General features: G+C 38.9%; 1 protein-coding gene across 3 annotated transcripts in view; it reads left to right on the top strand.

The window, feature by feature from the left end:
- Positions 1 to 26,129, top strand: part of GAREM1 (GRB2 associated regulator of MAPK1 subtype 1) — a 92,325-nt gene that overhangs the window by 16,513 nt on the left and 49,683 nt on the right. For 2 of the 3 annotated variants that reach the window (XM_058179185.1, XM_058179186.1), the window contains exon 2: positions 13,316 to 13,456. The exons of the other annotated variant lie outside the window; for it this stretch is intronic. In XM_058179185.1, the coding sequence (XP_058035168.1) occupies positions 13,316 to 13,456 (141 nt within the window). The remainder of the gene's footprint in view (positions 1 to 13,315; positions 13,457 to 26,129) is intronic. 3 annotated transcript variants of the gene reach the window in all.

The raw sequence follows: 26,129 nt of genomic DNA on the forward strand, positions 1-26,129 counted from the left end.
CCATTAAAATATGCTAAAACCTTTTATCTTAGGCTAGTCCTGCACGCTGAAACAATAAAGTCTTCAGTTCCCGTCTGAAGGTCCGGAGGTCGGGTAGTTGTCGTAATCCTGGAGGGAGCTCGTTCCACAGGGCTGGTGCCGCCACAGAGAAGGCCCTCCCCCTGGGGGCCGCCAACCTACATTGTTTGGTCGACGGCACCCTGAGGAGGCCCACTCTGTGGGAGCGCACAGGTCGTTGGGAGGCAATCGGCGGCAGAAGGCGGTCTCGAAGGTATCCCGGTCCTAAGCCATGGAGCGCTTTAAAGGTGGTCACCAAAACCTTGAATTGCACCCGAAAGACTACCGGTAGCCAGTGCAGGCCGCGCAGGATAGGTGTTATATGAGAGCAACGCGGTGCTCCCTCTATCACCCGCGCGGCCGCATTCTGGACTAACTGGAGCCTCCGGGTGCTCTTCAAGGGGAGCCCCATGTAGAGAGCATTGCAATAGTCCAGGCGGGAAGTGATGAGGGCGTGAGTGACCGTGCGCAAGGCGTCACGGTCAAGGAAGGGGCGCAACTGGCGAATCAGATGGACCTGATAGAATGCTCCCCTGGCGACGGCTGTCAAATGGTTCTCTAAGGACAGCCGATCGTCCAGGAGAACGCCTAAGTTGCGCACTCCCTCCCTGGGGGTCAGTACTTCCTCCCCCACAGTCAGCGATGGTGTAAGCTGACTGTACCGGGACGCCGGTACCCACAGCCACTCTGTCTTGGAAGGGTTGAGTTGGAGCCTGTTCCTCCCCATCCAGACCCGCACGGCCTCAAGGCACCGGCCCATCACCTCGACAGCTTCGTTGGGGTGGTTCGGGGTAGAAATGTACAGCTGCGTATCATCAGCGTACAGATGATAATCCACCCCGAACCCACGGATAACCTCACCCAGCGGCTTCATGTAGATGTTGAACAGGAGAGGCGAGAGAACAGACCCCTGAGGCACCCCACAAGTGAGGCGCCTCGGGGCCGATCTCTGCCCCCCCTGCTAACACCGTCTGCGAACGGTCAGAGAGATAGGAGGAGAACCACCGATAAACGGTGCCTCCCACCCCCAATCCCTCCAACCGTCGCAGCAGGATACCATGGTCGATGGTATCAAAAGCCGCTGAGAGATCTAAAAGTATAGTAGTGTACAATAGTTCTCCTCCTCCTCCTCCTCTGTCTATCCATTGCTGGATGAAGGCCTCTTAGGCATGTTTCCAACCAATACAGTCCTGAGCTTTCTTTTGCCAATTGGGCCTGCAATACTTGCTGATGTCATCGATCCATTTTTTTTAGGTCTCTTTCGTGGATGCTTCTTATCAAGTGGGATCCATACTATGACTGCCTTGGTCCACCTGCCATCAATTCTTCTTGCTATCACTATTACTATAATGTATTTCGTGAACAGCAGTTTCTCTAAAGGCATCCTTTCAAGTTAAATATAACCTGTCAGAATAAACTGATATATCAATGGCTCTTTAAATATAGAGTTACATTTCTGAGAATTTGAGAAACAAAATCATTTTAATAAATTAACAGCTATGATTGTTATTTTTAAATTTCAGTTGGATTCATGCCTCTTGCTGTGTCACAAAGCATGCTGGCATGGCATGAGACAGCATGAACCATGGTAAATGCACACCGGATAACAGAACAAACTACCGGTGGTCAAGGTTTCTTCTATTTGAGCCAGCTTGGAGCATCAATGTTTGTTCATAAAAAAAAAATGCTAGCCCAAATGAAGGTCATAGCTTCTGCAGGAAGAATGGATGGAGGGGTGAAGTATATTTTCACTTCAAGTCTTCTAATTTCATTCTTTACACACACCCAATTCAGATGACTTAAAGCAGGAGACTTGGACTAGGATCATACACAGAAATAAATTTTTGCTGCTCTCCTCTACTTTTATGCTGATGACATAGTCTTCAGGAGCATAGCATGAATGTTTGCAAGAAGGAGTTTTTAAGTATGCATACATCAGACAATTGCCAATCACATAGAAATGGTTGTGTGTAGAGCAAGGCTCTGTTGTAGATCATCACACTATAAGGATGAAGGCTTTGCATAAATCACTAGTTTGACTAAAAGAAGGAGATCTTTATGGCGTTTTGTGTGTTGCTTTGCATGTTGGATTTAATAAAGAAAAAGTCTTAGAACTTAGCTAATGAATTATGTATCAGTTTTACTTTACTCCCGTGTTTTTAGCTAGATATTCTTATGACATTCAAGAAAGTGTAGCATAAATCTGCTTCTTGACTTGAAGGCTATCTAAAAACTGATTTATTTGTCCTTGAGCTTTGCATGACCTTTTCAAGTCGTTTCACCCTACAGTGCAAAGTAAAAAACATAAATAATGTCAAGTCTTAAGTTCCCCTGTCTCCTTTTTTGTCTTAGCTCTTATCAAATCAGATGATCCTTTTATCAGGCTCTCCAAATTAGTTCAACTTAAAATATGACTAAATTTTATTCTGTTACATAATTAATTCTATATTTTTCAATTATTCAGGCAAATATCTCTTTTATAAAGAAAGCTGAAGACTAGCATGTCTCAGTTCAGAGTAATTTCTTCAATTGTTGAATTCCCAATTCTTGTTAGGGATGGGATGAAATCACTGTTGAATCTGTTTATCATATTTTGAGCTGGACAAATATTTGTCTCCATTAAAATAAAATTATTCTCCAGTATTATTCCTTTTTACTTTATTGAACTGTAAGGTCAAGGACAAAAATAATGAACTAGGTCTCCAGTTTTCCAATACCTAGGAAGGCAGGCAGCCTGCTTTGAAGCAAGACTTCTACTGTGTACATAGAAGAGATTACTACAGGAAGAATTCATCACAGATGAAATAAGATATGAATGATAGTGTCTGTTTTTGTTGTAAGCTGGGTGAAAATTAATACATAGTTCTTTAGTAGGCAGGATTATGATATGCTGTTTTCATTTGTACATCTACTTTAGTTTTTAACAAAAGGTCTGAGCAAAATCTACAAAACAGATTTTATAAAATTGTATCTGTCATGGCATTTAAAAACAATAATGCGTATGCTGTGGCTATATATCACCTAGATTAAGCTTACATCATATAGCAGACAGTTTCTTTTACTAGGAAGTATAAATATTTATAAAGTGCAGGCATTATTACAATTATTGTTATTAGTAGTGTTTCTGTATTTAAAAAAGAATACAATACTTATCAAGAGACTTTGATGGATCAGGTTAACTAGTGCAGTGGCATTTTCACTGCGGACATTGCACCATCTGAGAAAGTACAGCTGAGAAGTGGCTCAAAGCAATCTTCATGCAGCTACTTCATTGCACTTTATCCAGCCGTTTTGTTGTACTTCTGTCAATTTCTTCCCTCCAAGCGGCCACAGCAAGGAATTACTGATTCAACAGATGCTGCCAAGTTACCTCAACACAGATTTGCATAGTCTGTTGTGCAGTATCACAGTTCCTTTGGGTTGAGCATCAAACGTGGACTTACAGAAACCACCAAAGGATGCCAATTAAACCTGCATTTTCAGTACACATAGACTGTTATTAGTAGGCAGATCATAGCCAGCACCCTCACTTGCAGCATAAAACTTCCTGGTACACAAAGATGCACTGATCCCAAGTTTACAGCTCAAAGTAGTAGCTACAGGTCTGGTGTTTAGCAATCTTTGTGAACTTACCACATCCCCTGAACCAGCCATTTCACTGGACAGAACTAGATTTACTTATATCCAAGGCACTTCACTTCCACTCTGGTTGTTTTCTCAGAGAAAATCTGCCAGTCCTGATTTTCTGGCCTTCTGCTGCTATTGGCATTTCCTTCTGCTAGTGATTGGAAGAAGAGATACAGCCTTGAGCCAGGATCATCAGCTGCCAACATGCCACAGTTGCCTGTGCATCATGTCCATTGCACATCATGTTACTTTCCTGATTGGAAAAAGTTGATGTTCAGGAAAAGGAATATGTTACAACAGTGATGGCGAACCTTTTAGACACTGAGTCCCCAAACTGAAAGGTGCGTGCACGCACACGCACATGTGCGCATGTGTGGACATGCACACACATGCGCAGACATGCTTGCCTACACAGCAGAGGCCCAAAGACCAGCTGGCCATTGGGGGTCTGTAGGGAAACAGAAGCTCACAAAAGAAACACCACTGTTCTGTCCCCCTCGCCTCAGTCCGAGCGATGACTTAATTAGCCGGCACTATCAGCTCTGGCAGCAAAGTAGCGAGCGTATGCTAAGTGTTTCTGTTATCTCTCTTGATGCCGATGAGTCAAACAGTACTTCAGCTCTAGTCAAGCAGTTGATTTGCCTGCTACGAAGAGGTATAGCAGCCCTTGCTGCTTTTATATCCTGTGGGGTGTGGCTCCATGACTCAGCACTTCCTAGGCCTGCCCCACCCCTGCTTCTGTTATTCCCACCTCTCCTACAATACTACAATTTTGTGCTCTGTATTGTGTTTTTGGTCTCATAATTTGAAAGAATATATGAAGATTCTTTTACAGTCCCAACCATGTAATGTTCACTGCATTGGGTGTGGTAAACAAGGGTTCATTGTATCTGTATGACACTATACACAGTCTGTTCAATAGAAGAGACTCCACAGTTTGTTCATGTCTGCATTAAATATAAAATGTTTCCATGATGTCAGATAGGACATTCATTTTTTTAACCATAATAAAAATAGTCTTTAAGAAGCACATGTTTGTGGCTGTCTAAGTTATGATTTTGTTTTGTTTATTAATTTAATTAATTAAAATTAAAAATTAAAAACACCTGTCTCAACTACTTTCACTGATTTTTTCAGTTGAGTATGAAGATAAATAGTACGGCATACCATAAATGATATGACCATATATACGTACAAACATAAATCTATTTAAAGCTGCTCCTTTTGAGCAAGCAGGTTGTTTCTTTGCTTCCTCAAACTTGTCAGAAAGATCATATGCTAAATACTTTGGGCATACAATGAACTGAGTGAGAGCGGGCTGATTTATTTCATATCTGCTTATTTTTCTTCCACATAGGCACAGAAAATGTCATCTCAGTGAATGGGGAAATGGGTTTCTTATCATTTGCTCCTATACTAGGGCAAAGAGGCAATGGCCTTGTACTCTGTTTACAGAGCTGTAAAAGCAGTATCTTTCCCCTGCCATTTATGATAATGACATCTCCAGCCAATTGTTTTTTTTTTTAAAAATACCCTTCATTCTCTCTCTCTCTCTTTCTAATGAATGTTAAAAGGCAGAGTTGGAATTTAATCCTTTCCCCTATGTCCTTGCATCTTCTCATTGCTAATGTATATAATTTGTGATGTTATACGTCCACTCGGACCCTGCCTCCTTGAGATGCCTTTTACCATTTCAGCTTAACTTCCAGGAAAAGCAATGAATTAAAGGAAACCACTCTTTTTATTTTCTAAGATTGCATCTCAGTAAATCTTAGAAAACAAAATAAGAAGCAGGCCCCAGGCACAACATGCTAACTTCCTAGAACATGTATTTATTTGGAATATATATTCATTCCAAATAAAATTAGATAGAGCCTGGTGGATTCTAAGGCAAAAAGATGCATCTACTATAGGAATAAGCAATTTTTCAAGCCTATGTCTGCGTACACTCATAGGCAATGAGATGAACTATTTGTGCAATCAAACCTCTGTGGTGGCAGCCACACAGAAAGCTTCTTCCTCACAATCAGGTAGGAATAAAGAGAAGTCCTCTTCTCTAGCATGACAGCATACCTCCCAGCAATATGCCAAGCAGATGGATGAGGAGCAGTAATACTCGCACACGCCCAATGCCTACTTGTATTATAATACAATATAGTGCAAAGTAACTTTCTTAAATAAATACAGTGTTCATTGTGTAAGCACAGAAAAATATTTGCTGGAAAATTCTATTGTTTAATGGCACTCGAATATATGATTTTCTGTTTTATGTTCCTAATACTAATTTATCAGAAACCCCTCTAGTTCTTGTCCACTTTTTATTGTATATAGTAATCCACCTATAATATATTGACATACAGATATTATTGGGAATAGTTTTCAGTTATACACACATACAAAGAATAAATATTTACTACCAGTAGTAATAGGGAAATGCTACTTGAAACTTAAGCTAAAGTATAATTAGAAGCTACTTCTTACTGAATATAAAATAATTATTGATACCTGGGCCACATGTTTGAGGGGAAAAAATCATGTAATTAAATATATTATGCCTATTGGTATAAAATACAAAAGATGTCTGACGTATGGATAGCAATAAATCTCAATTTACAAACTGAAATTGCCCTGTTGAAAAATACTCATCAGACAAGCTATATACCGTATATACTCGAGTATAAGCCGAGTTTTTCAGCACGTTTTTTGTGCTGAAAAACGTCCCCTCGGCTTATACTCGGGTCTATACGGCTTATACTCGAGTTTTTTTTTTTTTTTAAAGCCCCTCGGCTTATACGCGAGTATATACGGCTTATACTCGAGTTGTTTTTTTTTCTTTTTTTCACATTTTACCGGACGGAAGCCCTGCCGGTGCAGTGAGAGGGCGGGGCGGGGGAGCCGCCAGCCTTCTCAGCTGAGGGAGGGAGGGTTTCCCCAACCGGTAGGTGCCTCATTTCCCACCCTCGGCTTATACTCGAGTCCCCAGTTTACCCCAGTTTTTGGGGTAAAATTGGGGACCTCGGCTTATACTCGGATCGGCTTATATTCGAGTATATACGGTATGTGATTTGATCAATATGCTAAATATACTAAAATTCAAATAGTTTAATTTACTGGTAATTAAAATTAAAGTTCATTAAAGGGCTGTGTTCATTCTCTATTACTGGTTAAAAACAAATGATAACATTTACACATGTACACACACCCTCCATATTCAAACACTAAGAGCAATCGTCTTCTGAGGACAAAGGCAGTATAACAGTTGGTTTGTTACAGTCTTAACTTATTTGTAAGTTTAAGCTTATAAGCAAGTAGCAGCACCTGGTCAACTTTGTCTAAATTTAAAAACTAATTCATTTTTAATTAGGGTTGGGCATAATTATTGCTTTCTAAGGAGACCACCAGTGAATAACAGGGAGTTGGACTAGACTGGAAAGTTGAAAAACATCTTGGAAAAGGAAAAGGCTTTAAGAAACGGCTTCCATACTGTGGCCAGTATTATATTCATCTGGTTACCAGGACTGTCTTGGAGATATTGTTACCTTTCCGTACAGTGGTAGCCACACCGGGGTTAAAAACATGATTGACAATTTGCAGAATTGACAAATTAAGTGGCATTTTTGCCAATTTAAATTATTCTAACTATAATCATTTAATTCTGTATGCTTTTGAAATTTGCAGTTGATTAGACATTTTACCTAAATGACAAATTGCCCTTAAAAGTAGAAATTATTTATTGAAATGATGTAAATTCAATAATGCTTTGCAGACAATATGTATTTGTCAGCTGAATTTTTGCCAGACTTCAGCTATCTCAGCCAGAAATTCGGGAACACAGTTACCCTGATTGATCAAATGAACATTGGAAATAACTGATTATCTCAACTTAAACTGAAGGTTCTTCTGCAAATCAGAGGCTTTGTTAAATTTTTGCCCACCTGCTCTATAGTCCCCTAAAGCATAATGAAGTATTGTGAAATAAAATGCGACAAAACTGCAGGTTTATGCTGCTCCTATGATTCTCACAACCCTATAGGTTTTAAACCTAGCATTTCAGATATGTAGGAGTACAACTGATATTGTTCCTAATTTGCTGTGTCCCAAAGAAGAGACTTCTGCATATTTAGGAATCCCATCAATTTTCCTATCCTCTCTTAAAGCAATTTTGAGCATGTCTGGAGGGTGGCTGGTTGGAGTATTATGGTAAGAGAAGGCTTATCCCTTTCCAAATATCCTGCTGGCTGTAATCATGGCAACTGTAATCCTAAAGTATTGATGAGTAGCAGGTAGATTTTTAAATACATCCACTTAGCAAAGATATACTTGGCTAAGTGGGTGTATTTAAAACAGCTTATAAGTAAGTAGCAGCACCTGGGATCAGACTAACTTGCATTAGAAACTAACTTTGCCATAGTCTTTCCGTCTCCCTCCCCCCAGTGTAATTGCACAACATGCTAAAATATTATCTGTTGGTAAAACAGTTAAAAGGTATTACAAGATTATTATAGTTTAAGAATGTAAAGGTACATTTTAGGTATTTACATAGTAAATATTTACTACTGGTAGTAATATTTACATAGTAAAAGGTACTATTATAGTCGTCATTTAACTATGGTAATTGAGACAGGATTTTCTGTTGATAAGCAATGTAGTCATACAGTGCTGCCTCATGTGACCGCATTGCTTAGGGACAACAATCCAGTACTCCTTATTGATGTTCTTAAGCGAGGATTGCAAGCCATTATATCACTCCCAGGTGTCTCACAAGCTGGCAGGTAAGGTACGAACATGGGGGGCCTGCAAGGCACAGCAGGAATTCAGCATGGTCAGGTGTAGCTGTTGCCAAGGGAGGTGGGGGAGGTGAGGGGGTAAGTGACTTACCAAAGCAAATTGCAACCTTTCCTGCTGGCTCCCCATTGACTTTACTTGTGGGAAGCTGTCAGGGAAAGTTTCAAGAGGAAATCATGTGACCCTAGGATGCATCAACCATCATAAATGTGAGCTGGTTGCCAAAGTCTCAGATCACGATAAAATAGCTATGTGGGTGGTGACACAGCTGGAACTTCAAGGACCAAGTATTACTACTTCAGCACCATTGTAACTTTGAATGTTTGCTGAATGAATGGTCATTAAATGAGGACCATCTGTACACACCAAAAATGTGGAATTTATCACTATAGAAGTATGGATTTATCACCCTTGGGAAGCAGCAAAAAAGATAGGATAATAGTTATCCCAGATCTACAATGTTTGATGAAAGGCTTATGTTCAGTCACTGTTTATGAGCTGGTTGCTCACTGATATAACGGACGCACAATTATTTTGTGTGATTGAGATTTAATGAATTGCTTAAAAATTAATTTAGGATAAACTCCATGATTTCTGTCAGAAAAGAAATGCTCTAAAAGTTGATGTGGAACCACAGAGAATCAGGTAAAGGAGCATATGGAGACAAGAAACTGAAGAAATGCTGACAGAAAAGAAATTATTTTATGACGATGAATAAAACAAGTAGGAGTATTTGCTATGTGTTTCACTAGGATAGGCACAGTAAGGAAGAAAGGAAGGAAGGAAGGAAGGATTTGGCTGCATTTAATTGGCCTTAGTGAATGCTATAAACCGAGTCAGTACTCTTCCTTCCACCATGTCCAAATTTCTCCTAAGAAAACATGCTTAGCTTTTTGTTTAGAAGGGGGATGCAATAGATGCCTTCTTGATCAATGAAGAACAATAACTTATCTGTTGCTATTTCTTGCTGGAGAAAGCTATGGTACAAGAGGCAGCTGCCAGCATTTTTTAAAAATCATGTTAAAGATAGTAGTACAGTAGTACTTCTTACAGAATTTGTGCTTAATCAAGCATATATGAAAAATCAAATCTTTTCCAAACCTGTAATTATATAGAATGCCATACTGAACAGGCCCTCAAATGATTTCATGGTTTGCAAAATATTTCTTAAGAGTTTAATTGAGCTTATCTTTGATTTTTTACACAAATAATCCAAAGAAAAACATTTGCCTTTCATCTGTTTGTCTCATTATCTAAAAACGGAATATTTTGAAACAGTTACTTTTTGGTCACATCTATCTGCACCAAACTTCAAATATCTGTAGACATATTTTCTTACTGCTGTTAAGTATGTGTCAGGATTTGTCTTATAACTCATAAAATATTGAGGAAAAAAATCTTCAAAATGCTCCCTCTATTTACTAATTTGGAAAAGTTATTATGTTTGTCGAATTGATGAAATGGGAAACTGCCATTGATAGAAAACTCAGCTATACACGTGAATCCTAATTGCAAACATGCAGAATCTTGCTATAGCCACTAAACTGGATATTTTGTTTGCAATTTGTGAATGAATCATAATGAACAACTCCCTCCCTCCCTTCACAAACAAACCCTTCAACAAAGACCTAGATTCTTTGGGGAAGTTAAGATCAAGATTTATCGTGATATGAGCATGGTCAAAACAAAAAGGTTATGAGATTAAAAGATAGCAGAATTAGTTTCAGGTATTATTTTAGCAGCCCCCAAGCCTTCTTGATCTCTTCAATCCCAGCAAGGTTCATGTGTATGGATGCATCCCAACCAGTAGCAGAGGTCTTTTCTTTCAAGAAGACTTCTCCATCTAACTTCTAAATGGGGTGGACTGCCTAGGTTTCACCCTTTGATGCCAGTGCTCCTTATTAGGGGGGTAATTCAGATCCTCTTTTTGTACCAGATAGCATTCCTTTTATTTCAACAGAGCACATTCTAGTTACCGTATATACTCGAATATAAGCCGATCCGAGTATAAGCCGAGGTCCCCAATTTTACCCCAAAAAACTGGGGTAAACTGGGGACTCGAGTATAAGCCGAGGGAGGGAAATGAGGCAGCTACCGGTCAGGGAAAGCCTCCCTCCCTCAGCCGAGAAGGCTGGCGGCTCCCCTGCCCCGCCCTCTCACTGCACCGGCAGGGCTTCCCCGCGCTAATGCAAAAGCCCGCCAAGTTTGCACCATCCGGTATAATGTGAAAAAAAGAAGAAGAAAAAAAAACTCGAGTATAAGCCGTATATACTCGAGTATAAGCCGAGGGGACGTTTTTCAGCACAAAAAACGTGCTGAAAAACTCGGCTTATACTCGAGTATATACGGTAAGTAGAATCTCTTTGATGAAACATCAACTTGATGAATCTTCTGGTTCAGAGTGAAATGATTTTTCTTTCAAAAAAGGAAAGTAAGAGAATGATAGAAATACATTATAACAAAGTATAGACTTACATTAATTTGTGAACTTCTCTTTACCAGGAGGAGTGAAAATATTATAGGTAACCTGGTAATCAACTTGAAACCACACATGATAATTTTGCCACCCAACCACAGTGAATAGGAAGAAGGTACAAATAGGTTTGCCATGAACATAGTCTTCAGTGACTTGGTTCCCACATAAAATAGATTACAAAAGAGATGGGGAAACAGCTGAATTATAATTGGAGTACAGCAGTAACACAGTGGTTGTTAGTGTTGCACAACCAAAAATTACCTGCTTGAATCACAAAAAAGGAATTCGCGGTGTGTAATTTTTAAGTTGGGAAAGAATAGGAAAGTATAATTTTCTCTAAAATTAAATGTAAATATGATTAAAACCATTTTAGTTTTGAAGGATCTTTAAAAAGAATAGCAATGTATTTTCATGGATGAAAATGGATAATGTAAATATATACCTCTTCTATCTAAAATAGATGAATATGTTCAGGAGGTTGGGAATTGTGATAGGTATGTTTGCTTCTGATGATATGGGGGTGCCTGTAGTTTCATAAGGCCGAGGTAGTAAAATCTAATTTAAGTCACATTAAATTAACTAATTGGTTTGTATGGGACCAAATTGGATACAAAATAATGCTATTTTCCAAAAGAAACTAGGTTCTGCTAGCTGATTCACAGTGTATTTTAAAGTCCCCTTTTATATATTATATTTAATATTTATATTTTAATGTATGAAAAACATGATGTAACGATGAAGGCTTTCTTTGAACTGCAGTACTTAAAAGGAGAAGGCTTTCATGGTTCTTTGTAGTTTCCTGAGTTGATGAAATATAGTATATTTTTTCATACAGAATTTTTCTGGTTAAAAGGACCCTTATTTATTAAAAAAAAAGTCACAATCTACACTTTAATAAAAATAGTTACTTAGTACAATACACTGTTTAGTGACAGAAGGATTGTTAGAATTTACCTTGGCTCAATGTATCCTTGGTCCTGCTTTGCATCCTCTTCTTTGCTAGGGGCAGGATGGGGAGTGGGAGGAAAAGTTGAGAGATTTCAGTAGAAACTGAAGACGTACATAAAGCATGCTAATCTTAACTGCTGTTGTGACATTAATTAATGCTCCATCATTCCACTGAAAGCTCAGTGTGGGTTTTCCTAATTTTATTTCCAAAAGACTTAGTGAGATGGTTGGATTAAGGTGAAAGGTATTTATCTACCCAATCATATACAGATAGCATCTTTTTGTGGTCTGGGGTTTATTTAATATTTTAGTAAAGAAGAGGGGCATGGGCCCTGTTATTGTTCCTTTCCATCAATATTTTGTGTGGATTTGAGGGTTTGCTTCGTTTTTTGAGTTAAGTCTAGTTTTAAGTCTAGTTTAGAGACTCTACTACAGTTGTACAATTTCCTCAATAGGAAGAAAATCACGTTTCTGATTTTTAGCAACTGTAGATGAAGACAACCTAGAGTTGCAAAAGACAAAAGAGATGGGGTGTCTCAAGGGGCCCAACATTCCATATCCACAGTCTCAGAAAAAAATTAGATCTTCCCAGTCCAACAGTTTAGCAACAATTTCAGAGATTTGAAGTGACTTCAAGAGGCAAACTGGCTCTTGGCATCCTAATGTTTCCTAAAAATCCAGAACTCCCCCCCCCCCCCCCCGGCATTGGACAATTTTTCACATTTTTGGATAGTTTAAGCAGTGCACTCGGTGCCTTAAACCTCCACAGGTTTAGTCCTTAATTCTCCTCCTTCCCCCAAAAAAATACATTTCTAAAAGGATTTGCAGTTCTGCAAATATTGGCCAAGCCACTTGGATGTCACCCTTAATCAGTGGTGGGATTCAGCCAGTTCGCACCACTTCGGGAGAATTGGTTGTTAACTTTCTGAGCAGTTTGGTGAACTGGTTGTTGGAAGAAATCATTATGGCAGAGAACCGGTTGTTAAATTATTTGAATCCCACCACTGCCCCTAATCCTTTGGCCTCAAAACAGACCTCAGATGAAAAAGTACTGTTCACCTCCTAATGGAAATGGTGATAAGAAATATCTAACTTGCAAAGTATCAATATAATTGTAATAATGCATAGCAATTAATTTGTGTATAAAGCATTTCCTGTAAATTCCGTAATCACTATAGCAGCTCAAAGAATATTCAGCTTTGCCTAATATTGTAGATTGCAGGGCAGAGTTGTCAGGAAGTGTAGGGATTAGATTAGATTAGATTAGATTAGATTAGATTAGATTAGATTAGATTAGATTAGATTAAAACTGTGGGCTCAAATTTTAGTTTCTGCAATGTACAACCTAAAGGATTATAGTTGAAAATTAATTTACTTTAATCATTAATCGAACCTGACTTAAACTTTAATCTCTTTTTGTAGGAGAACCTATAGATGGTCTTCGAGAGAGTGATTACCTATTGATTCATTCATGCCGACAGTGGACGACTATTACAGCTCATAGTCTAGAGGAGGGCCATTACGTCATAGGGCCGAAGATAGAAATTCCAGTGCATTATGCCGGTAAGTGTAGCTTCAGTTGTGGACTTCAGAAAACTGAATAGTTAAGTGCTCGGTTTATCAGCTATAAAAAGGCTACCCCTGAAAGAAACCATGACAACAATTTCAGCAAAATGAAGATCTATAAAAATACTGTAGTTTATCTCTACAGCAGAAATATTTGATATGCTTCTGTTAAGAGTTGTGATTTCCCTAATAAAGTTTCATTGACTGCTGAAAGAAAATAGTATAGCTACTATAGCAAAGCTATTACAATGTACAACAAAGATTTTGCTTCCCGAACACTTTTGGATATATCTTAGAGATTTTGGACTATTAAATATGAACATAAACTCAAATTTAGCCTATCATGTACCACCATTTTATAGAAATTTATTTTTACAGGTGGCAATGTACATTTTCAGTACCTTTTGGCAATAGGCTGCACATATAAAAGAAACATATTAAAACAGGGAGCTGTTGTTGAAGCACATCCAGTACATTAATCATCCAATATCTGTGGAGATCTAAAAGTAGCGTGGCTCTTACTGCTTGGAATGCAGCTCAGATATACCAAACACTGTTGTTATATATATGAATGAGACAGCCTTGCAAGAGAGTTGCATTATATGAAAAAGAATTTGATTCCAGGACAGAAAAACATAACACATGAAACACTTGTTGACCCAAGAAAGATATTTTTGCTTCCACTTCACATAAAACTTGGATTGATAAAAAATGTTGTGAAGGTGATGAACAAGGAAGATTCTTGTTATTTGAGACAGATGTTTCCAAGAATAACTGAGGCCATGATTAAGGCAGGCATTTTTTTTTTGGTCCACAGAACAGATACATCATCAATGACAAGTGGGTTGAAAATCTGTTAGTGGGGCCAGAAAAAATGCCTGGAAAGCATTCAGGAATGTCTTTGAGAATTTTCTCGGCAATTACAGAGCACCAAATTACATTCTGCTGGTTGACAAACTTCTTACAGCACACAAGACCATGAAGTGCAATATGTCACTGAATATTCATTTTCTGCATTCAGACTTAACCTCCTTTCCCAAAAATTTAGATGCAACCAGAGAAAATTTTCACCAGGACATTGGTAGTCACAGTGGGAAAATGATGTCGTGGAAACTGGAATCCATCAATGTTGACAGGCTCTTGTTGCATCTTGCAATGAAATGCATTAGACATTGAGTACACACGAAAATCAGCAGCAAAACACTTTTAGCCCTGTTGAGCTCCTGCTGCATGCTAGAAACATTATGCAGTTAAATATATTATAATCACTAAAAGTTAATTTCATTTTTCTCAAGATTCCTCCGTAATGTAATCATTCTGAAATTATAAGTGATTCAGTTTGATTATAAAAAGCTTTTCAGGAAGCAAAATTTTTGAAAAAAATTGTTGCACAGCGATCTGAAGTCATTGTAAAAAATGATCAAGATCCAGCTATATTGCATTTAAAATGTTTATCTAAGGACATGGTACCTTTCTTCTATTAGTTCTCCATATAAACTGTGGAAAAAGTGTCAGCAGAGGACATATATTTATTGATTGGTTCTGTTGTAAACAAGTATTGGGTAGGTAGCCTCTTCCGGTGTACTTTAATTGTCCTTAATATTTGTGGGGTGACTAATGCAGATGGGGTGGAGGCAGTCTATAAAATTTTATTGGGATTATGGAATAAGCCTGGATTTTCTTTTTTAAAAAACTACTTTAACCCTGTTTTAGGGTTTACATTACAATTTTAATTTTCTCGTTTCAAAATGGAAGGATATTTTGTTATAATTTTCAACAACCACAGACAAAGGTGTACCTGGGATTGCAAAAAATTGTTTTGTGATAGTAAATTGCATACCATTGCTGTACTCATTACATTACTTAACGTTCATCCTGATCTTTTCTTTCTAGCAAACTGCAGGAATCCAGTGCTCAACAGGTTCCTTTTCAAGGCAGACCTATTGCACTGACCTCCTACAGATTTAATTTTCTTTAATTTCTGGGGCAGTTGAGCCTTTATTTACTACAATAAACTTTGACAGCCATATATATCTCTGCATTTGTTCTTAAAGACAAACACATTCAAATGGCAACCCACCCTTTTTCTACTATCTTTCAATAAAAATATTGTATTCCCACTAGTTAATAAAGGGCAAAAATATCAGTAACTCAAAAAAAGACCATATCTTAGAATTTCTGTGCACAGCACAGACAGTAATAATGGGCCGGATAGCTCAGGCTGGTAATAGCCTGTTATTAAGAACACAGAAGCCTGCAATTATTGCAGGTTCAAGCCCGGCCCAAGGTTGACTCAGCCTTCCATCCTTTATAAGGTAGGTAAAATGAGGACCCAGATTGTTGGGGGGGCAATAAGTTGACTTTGTAAAAATATACAAATAGAATGAGACTATTGCCTTATACACTGTAAGCCGCCCTGAGTCTTCGGAGAAGGGCGGGGTATAAATGTAAACAAAAAAATAAATAAAAAAAAATAAAATAAAAATTGTTGCTGTTGTATGGCAGTAAAATCAATTACAGCTTGAATAGCCCAGAATAGCCCAGAAACCAGTTTTCCAGTGTGTATGTTCTGCATTTGTATAGTTCAATAGACAAGGATTATTATTTTTTACCCCTTGGAGAATGTTGGTGAGAGAGTAGAAGATTACAGATTACAGGTGGAGAAATCGTGTAGGAAGAAAGAGTAAGGGTGGGTTAAGTTTCATGGCAGGAGGAAGTGGCTGGAGAAAGAGAAAGACATGAGATTGGATTTACCATCAGGAGAAATGGTATTAGAAGGCAAAATTTGAAGACTGGTTGATACAGTGGTTGGTAAAAAGCGGATATCCCTCCCCCCCCCAAAAGAACTCTATCCTCTGAAGAGCTGCATAAAAGCAAATATAGCATATGGTGCAGTAGTGCGTTCCACTTACATTCACTACCGGTTCAGAATTGGGAGAGCACTTTTGCACATGCGCAGAACTTTCTACGTATGCGCAGAGCGTCCGTGATGATGTCTGGGTGGGTGGGCAGAGCCTCCTGCCACCGCCACTACTGGTTCGCTAGAACTGGGGTGAACTGGTAGAAACCCACCACTAATGTGGTGGAAAACATCAAACCGTTAAGTCTGAACTACCAGCAATTGTTGAGGGTCTGTGACAGCTCCTGCCTCAAATTTGAACAGCTGGATGGGACTTATACCATAAGTTAACATTGGGTTCCCTGTGAAGGTGTGCCTGAGTAGGGCTACTTCAGGACTTGCTGGCCTGAGTGAAAGGCAAAGAATGACTGGGAGAGTTCTTTCTAGAATGAGAGAACAAGGAAGCTGATCCCAGATTGAGGTCTTTAGTGATAGCTGAGCCCTGTGTGAGAAGGTCACCATAGAATTGTTGGAAAGTTCAGCAATGTAATTAAAGATTTGTTTCATGGGATATAAACCTGAGTTGGGTGAGACATAGGAATTGGTGGGCTACTTGGAGTAGTTTTGCTTGCTTTCCAGCCCATCTGTGGAATGATTAAGAACGAGTGAGTGGTTGAGAAGAAGGAGGCAGAGGCTCTTGCAATGGTCCTGTTCCCCCAAAATGGATGTTAGGAAGAACATTTGGAAGGGCTGGGGAAAAAGAAATGAAAAGTGGGTGAAATCAAGTTAGAATGGTCAAGGAAGTTATGGTGGAAAACAATGGGCTGGCTGGTCCAAGTAAAAAAAAAAGGTTGATTTCCCCTTCCACTCCACTACCTAAATCCTGAGTTTGAGTGGCCAGATTACTGGAAACTGTGAATCGTGGCCTGTTCCTGATAAATGACATAACTTATAATTATATTCACAATTAAATTGAATTTATTCATGCCTTGAACATAGGTGGCACCTGGTGTTATCACTGAAATCTGTGGGATGGATGTGGCCTATCAATGATTTGCTCTTCCAGCTTTTGTATCCCATCGTTTTGTTCCTATCTTGGAACGAAAGCAGTTCCAAGATAGGAAAAGTCAGAAGGCAATGAACCTTATATTGACCAGAGGCCCTTCTCTAGAGGTGATAGGCTATGAAGGCCTGTATATGAAATTGGGCTGTAGGGCTAAATTGGGATTGTGTGGCATCTTGCTATATGGCAGAATGCCAACCTGAGTTCTTAGACCTCTGTACAAGGTTGGTTTTGGAATATCATTGTCTATTGACAATGGAGGATTTAGAATCCATTATTGTATAAGGAGATTGATTTCTAGTGGTCTTGTTTAAGAAAATCCCACTCTCCTTTTGGGGGTAAGGTACAGGGAAGTTGTCTTATTGGCTGGGAAGAGATGTGCATGCAATATTGTACCTACAAAAGTGCTGAAGTTCTCCCAGATTCCGTGAGCCCTTCCTGATCTGGAGGGCTTGATGGGAGTAACTCTTACCCTTATTACTTAAAGGACTGACTACTTCAATTCACTTACTATAGACTGTCTATGCAGACTAAGACTACCTTAAGGTACCATTGATGTAAAATGCACTGCTTGCCTGTTACTTTCACATTATGATTAGTTCTGTGTATTTCACAGGTTTTCAGTAAGCTTCTGATCAGAAGTTGAAAAGCTGCTTTTAACCTACACAACTCTTAATGGCTTGACACCCAGGTACATTCAGGTCCACCTTCTTCCAGTAGAACCGGTTTACCTGGTTCATTCTTCTTGAATTGGGCTGATGAGGTTTTTTCAGCATGTGGGATTGCAGGAAAATGTCTAGGAAATAGTATTGTGCCATCTTTGATTCATCCAGGTGCAATAATTTCCATTTGGAAAATCAGATGGCATGAACTCTGTCTTCGGGAAGGCATTTAAGACGGAACTTTTCCATAGCATTTTAATGTCTAAGGTTGTTGGAATCCAAATATCAGTGTTGATAAATGTTTTCATAATTGATTTATTTTATATATTTGGTTTTATATGGGATGTTGTAAGTCCACAGAGTCTTTGTGGATTTGGCAGTACATCAATATCTTAATAACATACTTTAAATAAATGTCTATTTAAAGCGTTCTTCCACCAAGAGTCTTTATAATTTAATAATAATATAATAAATTACCTTTCTTTAAAACAATGAACAATGTATCATCCAATTTAAATTCAATTCAAGGTTAAATTTAAAGCAAAGAGTTTTTCTAGATCAGTACCTTAAACGTGCAAAGATGCAATGTAGAAAAAAAATATTATTACATATTATTACTTCTTTTTTCAGAACAATGTGATTTCTTTCAAACTCATAACAAATCTGCCTAATTTGGAATGTTTAAAATGGTTATTCTGGGCAGAACAAACTTAAATATTTCAAATGTTCTAGTCTACCTCAGGGGTAAAATCTAAAAATTTTCTCTACCAGTTCTGTGGGCGTGGCTTAATTGGTGGCCATGGCTTGGTGGTCAGGTGACCTGATGGGCATGGCCAATAACAATAAATAATAAAAATAATAAACAAAATACACAAAACCATAAGAGGTACCAAAAACCAATTTTCACACTTTACACACACACACCACAACACAACACAACACAACACAACTGACTCACTCACAATGTAAAAGCAGCTGCACTTCACCCAAAATGGCCCCTCACAGCCACAAAAAGCTCAAAAACCAACTTTCACACTTTACACACAACACAACACAACACAACACAAGACAAGACAACTGACTCACTCACACACAAAATACCACATTTGTGAGATTTTATTTGTTTGTGTAGTTAGAGTGAAACACTACAGAAACTCACCAAATCTCAGAAAGCTGCACAAATATTTCATTTTATTTATATTTTTTAGATAAAAGCAGCTAAATTTAAAACTTCCTTAACTTTAAATTACTATGTCTAAAAAAAAAACCTCCTTAAAAAAAAACCCAATTAACTATTTTTTAAAGCTCCTCCCCCCCCCAAAAAAACCCAGTTGCTTACCCAATTCAACATACAAGGCAGGCAGATTGAGTTGCTCACCATGAGATGGATTGCAGGCAGGCAGATTGAGTTGCTAGCTGATGTAATTGATTGCAGCAGCCGAACAACTTGCCTTTGTTGTTTGAGCGAGCCCGAAAAAAGTAGCAAGCTGCCAAGTAGGCAAGTGGGGACCGGGAGATTGGGTGGGCATGGGAGGGGTGGCAGGGATTTTTGATACCGGTTCTCTGAACTACCAGCCCCCATTGCTATCGGATCGCCTGATCCGGTCCGAACCGGGAGCATTTCATCCCTGGTCTATGTACGCTCTCATCTCTTATCTCAAAGTCACAAAAGTAGATAAGATAGTATCTTATGTTGACTGGTACTTACTCCTTAATCTAACCGATCAACCAAAGAGATGATTTTTATTTTTTCTTATTAAAAAAAAATCAATTCAGAGAAACTGCATCTTTAGCAAGACAGTGTGCTTTGCATTTCCTGCCTATTAGATACAATTAATTTTTTTCAATATATTTTGGTGCTGGCAGATTTATATTTTATTTTAGGTAACGTTAGCTACCTTAGATTGCTATCATTTGGACACTTCTTTGGAGAAACCAAATGTCATATACATTGTTTTGTATTGCCAATGCAATCTAGGATTGGTTATGACAAATTAAAGATTCATCTAATGCAATTTAGCACACTTAAAATAGTTGATGTTATTTGTTCCCTTAAGATAATAGATAAAGTAATTAAAGCTGTGTAGTAGCCAGATCCAAAACAGGCAAGGTGTTTCAGAACTGGCATGGGCACCCTACCCTCGCTGTGCCTGTTGAGAATTCCTTAAAAGGAGCCACACCTTTTCCTGGGTTGGCACTGTACTTACAGGGTTTAGAAAAATATTTTGAGTTCACGTGATGTTATGGATATGTTGATAGGATGCAGTCAAATATTGCCACCTCCTTAACACCTTTGTAACTCAAACATATATTTTCCTGAGTCCATGTAGCTACTTTGCAATCCCAGAAAAGGGCAAGATTTCTTACAGGAGCTGCTAACAAGTACGAAGATGCCAGTGGTGGGATTCAAATTTTTTTACTACCGGTTCTGTGGGTGGACATTGCATGGCTTGGTGGGCGTGGCAGGGGAAAGATACTGTAAAATCTCCATTCCCTCCCGATCAGCTGGGACTAAGGAGGCAGAGAAAAGATGGAGGCAGGGCCAGTCAGAGGTGGTATTTACTGGTTCTCCAAACTACTCAAAATTTCCGCTACCGGTTCTCAGGAACTGGTTAGAACCTGCTGAATACCACCTCTGGAGAGTGCCCACAGTGAATCCAAAGCATCTTTACTCATTCCACATGTCTAATGAAAATTACACTTTAAAATGAAATCTTAAAATATTGCGTGTGAAGCCTCATTTGTTTTTGTTTTTTTGTATTGTATCACTTGTACCACATTTGTTAAGGAGTGAAATTTCAGTGTGGGAATTACTTTGTTGTGAAATAGTTCAGGGGATGGTTACTATCAGTACGCAGCATTTTGAACAAACAACTATTTATCTGCTTAATGTTCCAAGGCAGACTTGTGTGCGGGTGACTGATTTTGTCAGTCTTCAGGCCAGGCACAGCTGTTAAACTGAGGATGGCATTCAAGAGCATATAAGAAGATAAATTTCCAGTATACAGTATCTAGATTTATTAGAGACAAAAGATATGCCAAAAATCTGCCTACTATAAAATATAATCATCAAGCCCTTTATATGAGTGTGCCCATGTTTTGTAGAACTGGGTGAGTTTACTATGGCAAACGATCAGGATCTAGCAGTAGCAGATCTTCTTGCAACTAACCACTTTTGATAAAAGGCATACATTTTTTGCAAGCTTCAGCTCAGTTCATTAGAAGCATCTTTTATAGGATTTGAATTGGGATGAAGGCTTTAATTGTGTAACATTTTTTTCCTTCCCTATTCTGAAAAACGTGTTGATTTTTTCTTTCCCAATATTGAGACTGTGATGAATATTCTCCATATTTATACTGTGGTTCTGTCTGGCTTGAGCAATACTAATTGTCACTATACCAGCTTCAGCCATTACAGCCATGATAGTATCCTTTTACTTAGAAACAACCCAGCTTTCCGAGTATTTCATTTGATTATCTATTCATGTTGGAAATTTAAGAATGTTAGAGCTCTCTAGTCGAACTTACATCCTTATTCTTCTTCTTGTTGAAGAGCAGAAAAGTTACACTGATTGAAATTAAATAATGCCAAGGTTGTTCCAAGGTAGAATATTACATGCATTACTCACTCACTCACTCACTCACTCACTGTATGTGTGTGTGTGTTTCAGAAACCTTAACATTTAAGAAAAACAGTGGATGGAATTAGGCTGCTTTCTTTTTAAGGCCAACAAGGGAGTATATATGTTGTTATAGTCTTCTTCCATTGTTGACTCTTTCTGGTTTTTTGTTATAGAATTTCTAAATTATACATGTACATATATTTTGAAAACATCTGGAGTCAAATTTTGCATTAGATTCCAGACACATAAAAGCTGAAACTGGGCTTGCTGCCAGTAAGATCTATCACAAGATGTCTCTTTTCATTTTTTATTTATTTATTTGTTTACAATCAGTTATGCCACCGTTAGATAGATAGATAGATAGATAGATAGATAGATAGATAGATAGATAGATAGATAGATAGATAGATAGATAGATAGATAGATATGCATAACTCATATACAGATAGATAGATATGCATAACTCATATACATATAAAATTTTACGCGGGAGAAAACCCAAATAACCAAAGACCTACATACAAACACCTGCGAAAACCTCAGAAAACAAATACATATCTTTCATTGAACTTAAGAACAGATAGCATTATGTTTGTATCAATGGCCCCAGCAGCAATTTTTATCAAATCTTCCTTATTTTTTACAGTTTCTGAAGTGAATGATAGGAAATGACTGGCCATGAATATGGTGTCCATTATTCTAGGGCAGAAGTTCCCAAACTTTTTCCCTTAGTGTCTCAGGAATTTTTTCATGGCATACCTAGGCAAAAAACCAACCCACTAACATGTTTATTAAGCAATTGGGTCCAAACAACTTAAAAACTATTTAAATTCTAAAAAGCAGTCAGTTGAAAAAATCTAGATAAATTAAAAGAAAATATTTTTATTTCATTCTTAAATACCACATTTTTTTACTAACAGGTGTTTTTTTTATTTTGTCATATCAGTATATATAGGCAATAACATGAAATGAAATAGATAATTTTTGGTTAAAGATTTTGGGATTTTGAGAAGAGACCACAGAGTCAGGTAGTGTGTTCCACGTGTTAATGACTCTGTTACAGAAATCATATTTTCTGCAATCAAGTTTGAAGCGGTTAACATTAAGTTTAAATCTATTGTTTGCTCTTGTATTGTTGTGATTGAAGCTGAAGTAGTTTTCAACAGGAAGGACATTGCAATAGATGATTCTATGAGTTAAGCACAGGTCCTGTCTGAGGCGGCGGAGTTCTAAGTTTTCTAAACCTAGGATTTCAAGTCTGGTGGCATAAGGTATTTTGTTGTATTCAGAGGATTGGAGAACTCTTCTTGTAAAATATTTCTGGACACGTTCAATTGTATTGATGTCAGAAATGTGGTGAGGGTTCCAGACAGGCAAGCTGTATTCAAGAATTGGTCTAGCAAATGTTTTATATGCTCTGGTTAGTAGTGTAGTGTTTTTGGAAAAATAGCTACGCAAGATTAGGTTTACAACTCTTACAGCCTTTTTTGCGATGTAGTTGCAGTGGGCTTTGGCACTTAAATCATTTGATATTAAAACTCCAAGGTCTTTAACAGGGTGGGGATCATCTGTAAGGTAATGTCCATCAAGCTTGTACTTAGTGTTTGGGTTCTTTTTTTCAATATGTAAGACTGAGCATTTGCTGGTTGAGATTTAGAGTTGCCAAGTTTTAGACCATTTGAATACAAAGCCAAGGTCTTTTTGAAGGGTAGTTGTATTGTTGGTGGTGTTAAATAGTTTGACATCATCAGCAAAGAGAACACAATTAGTTGTGATATGGTCACAGAGATCATTAATGTATAATATGAAGAGTGTTGGTCCAAGAACGCTGCCTTGGGGAATGCCACTTTTGACAGGAACAGGATTTGATAGAGCATTGCCTATTTTGACCACTTGTTGTCTGTTTGATAGGAAAGCAATTATCCAATTGTGGAGGGGTCCTGAAATGCTGTAGGATTTTAGTTTTAGGAGAAGTTTATCATGTACTACTGAGTCAAAAGCCTTACAGAAGTCTATGTAGATTGCATCTATTGCTTTGCCTTGATCAAGATTTGTAGTCCATATGTTTTTGCAGTGAAGAAGTTGTAAGTTACATGATAATTTTTTTCTGAAACCAAATTGTTTATTAAAGAGTAGGTTGTTTGCTTCTAGGTGGAGGGTAATGGATTGGTTGATGATAGATTCCATTACTTTGCAGGTGATGCAGCATAAAGAGATTGGTCTATAATTTTCAACTAGGCTGGGGTCACCTTTTTTGAAGACAGGGATGACTGTGGCTAGTGACCAAAGTTTGGGAAGGGAGCTGGTCATGAAAGCTTTTTCAAAGATTATGCTTAGGGGTTCTGCTATATTAGTGGAAAGTTTTTTTAAGAAGTATGCACATAGTCCGTCAGGCCCAATAGATAGAGAAGGTTTCAGGTTGCTAAGAGCTTTTTCAACATTATCTTCTGTGAAGTCTATATGTGTTAGGTCATTGTACTCATTGTTGGTACGATTGGGGAATGTTGGGTATAAGCTATTACTGTTAATACCCTGGACCCAGCTATCTTGGGTAATTATCGTAATTATCGTCCAGTCTCCAACCTTCACTTTGTGGCGAAGGTTGTAGAGAGTGTGGTGGCACGGCAGTTTCCTCAGTACCTGGAGGAAGCTGTCTATCTAGATCCGTTCCAGTCCGGCTTCCGGCCCGGGTATAGCACGGAGGCAGCTTTGGTCGCGTTGGTGGATGACCTCTGGAGGGCCAGGGATAGGGGTTGCTCCTCTGCCCTGGTCCTGTTGGATCTCTCATCGGCTTTTGATACCATCGACCATGGTATCCTGCTGCGCCGGTTGGAGGAGTTGGGAGTGGGAGGCACCGTTTATCGGTGGTTCTCCTCCTACCTCTCTGACCAGTCGCAGATGGTGTTGACAGGGGGGCAGAGATCGGCCGCGAGGCGCCTCACTTGTGGGGTGCCGCAGGGGTCGATTCTCTCGCCTCTCCTGTTCAACATCTACATGAAGCCGTTGGGCGAGGTCATCAGTGGCTTTGGGGTGAGTTATCATCTGTACGCTGATGATACCCAGCTGTACTTCTCCATCCCAGGCCACCCCAGCGAAGCTGTCGAAGTGCTGTCCCGTTGTTTGGAGGCCGTACAGGTCTGGATGGGGAGAAACAGACTCAGACTCAATCCATCCAAGACGGAGTGGCTGTGGATGCCGGCATCCCGGTACAGTCAGCTGCAACAGCGGCTGACTGTTGGGGGCGAGTCACTGGCCCCAACGGAAAGGGTGCGCAACTTGGGCGTTCTCCTGGATGGACGGCTGTCGTTTGAAGATCACTTGACGGCCGTCTCCAGGAGAGCTTTTTACCAGGTTCGCCTGGTCCGCCAGTTGCGCCCCTTTCTCGACTGGGATGCCTTATGCACGGTCACTAATGCTCTCGTCACTTCTCGACTGGATTATTGCAATGCTCTCTACATAGGGCTACCCCTGAAGTGTACTCTGAGACTTCAGTTAGTCCAGAATGCAGCTGCGCGGGTGATTGAGGGAGCACCACATTGCTCCCGGGTAACACCACTCCTGCGCAGTCTGCACTGGCTACCTGTGGTCTTCCGGGTGCGCTTCAAGGTTTTGGTTACCACCTTCAAAGCGCTCCATGGCTTAGGGCCCGGGTACTTACGGGACCGCCTGCTGTTTCCACATTCCTCCCACCGACCCGTACGCTCTCACAGAGAGGGTCTTCTCAGGGTGCCGTCCACCAAGCAGTGTCAGCTGGCGGCCCCCAGGGGAAGGTCCTTCTCTGTGGGAGCACCTACCCTCTGGAATGAACTTCCCCCCGGTTTACGCCAATTGCCTGACCTTTGGACCTTTCGCCGGGAACTGAAAACTTATCTATTTATTCAAGCGGGACTGGCCTGATTTTTAAATTCTAAATTTTAAATTTTAAATTGTAATTTTATTGGGTATTTTATATGGTCAATTGGACGGTTTTAATTTCGGCCTTTTATTGAATAAGCTTTTTAATTGTTATTTTAATACGTATATTAATTGTTTTAAATGAAGGCTGTACACTGCCCTGAGTCCTTCGGGAGAAGGGCGGTATAAAAGTTTAATAAATAAATAAATAAATAAATAAATAAATAAATAAATAAATAAATAAATAAATAAATAAATAAATAAATACTGTTAACAAAGACTGAGCCAAAGAATGTGTTAAAGAGATTTGCTTTAACTGTTTCATCATTACATTCTTTGCTGTTAGGTTCTTTTAGTGGTCGGATGGATCTTGAGTCTTTAAGTTTATTGTTCACAAAATTATAAAAAGCACGATTGGAATTTGTGCGCAGAAGGTCTTCTTCTTGCTTGGTGTGGTAATTGTTGCATTCAGTTTTTATTTGGTTGCATATATTTCTGTAGCGGTTTTTGAAATTTGCTACATAGCCCTTTTTGTTTCTTCTCCAGAGGGATTTTTTTTTTTTGATTGAAGCTTTTTTATTGATATGGG

Source organism: Ahaetulla prasina, chromosome 3, assembly GCF_028640845.1.
Source record: "Ahaetulla prasina isolate Xishuangbanna chromosome 3, ASM2864084v1, whole genome shotgun sequence".
In the NCBI taxonomy this organism is placed as follows: Eukaryota; Metazoa; Chordata; class Lepidosauria; order Squamata; family Colubridae; genus Ahaetulla; species Ahaetulla prasina.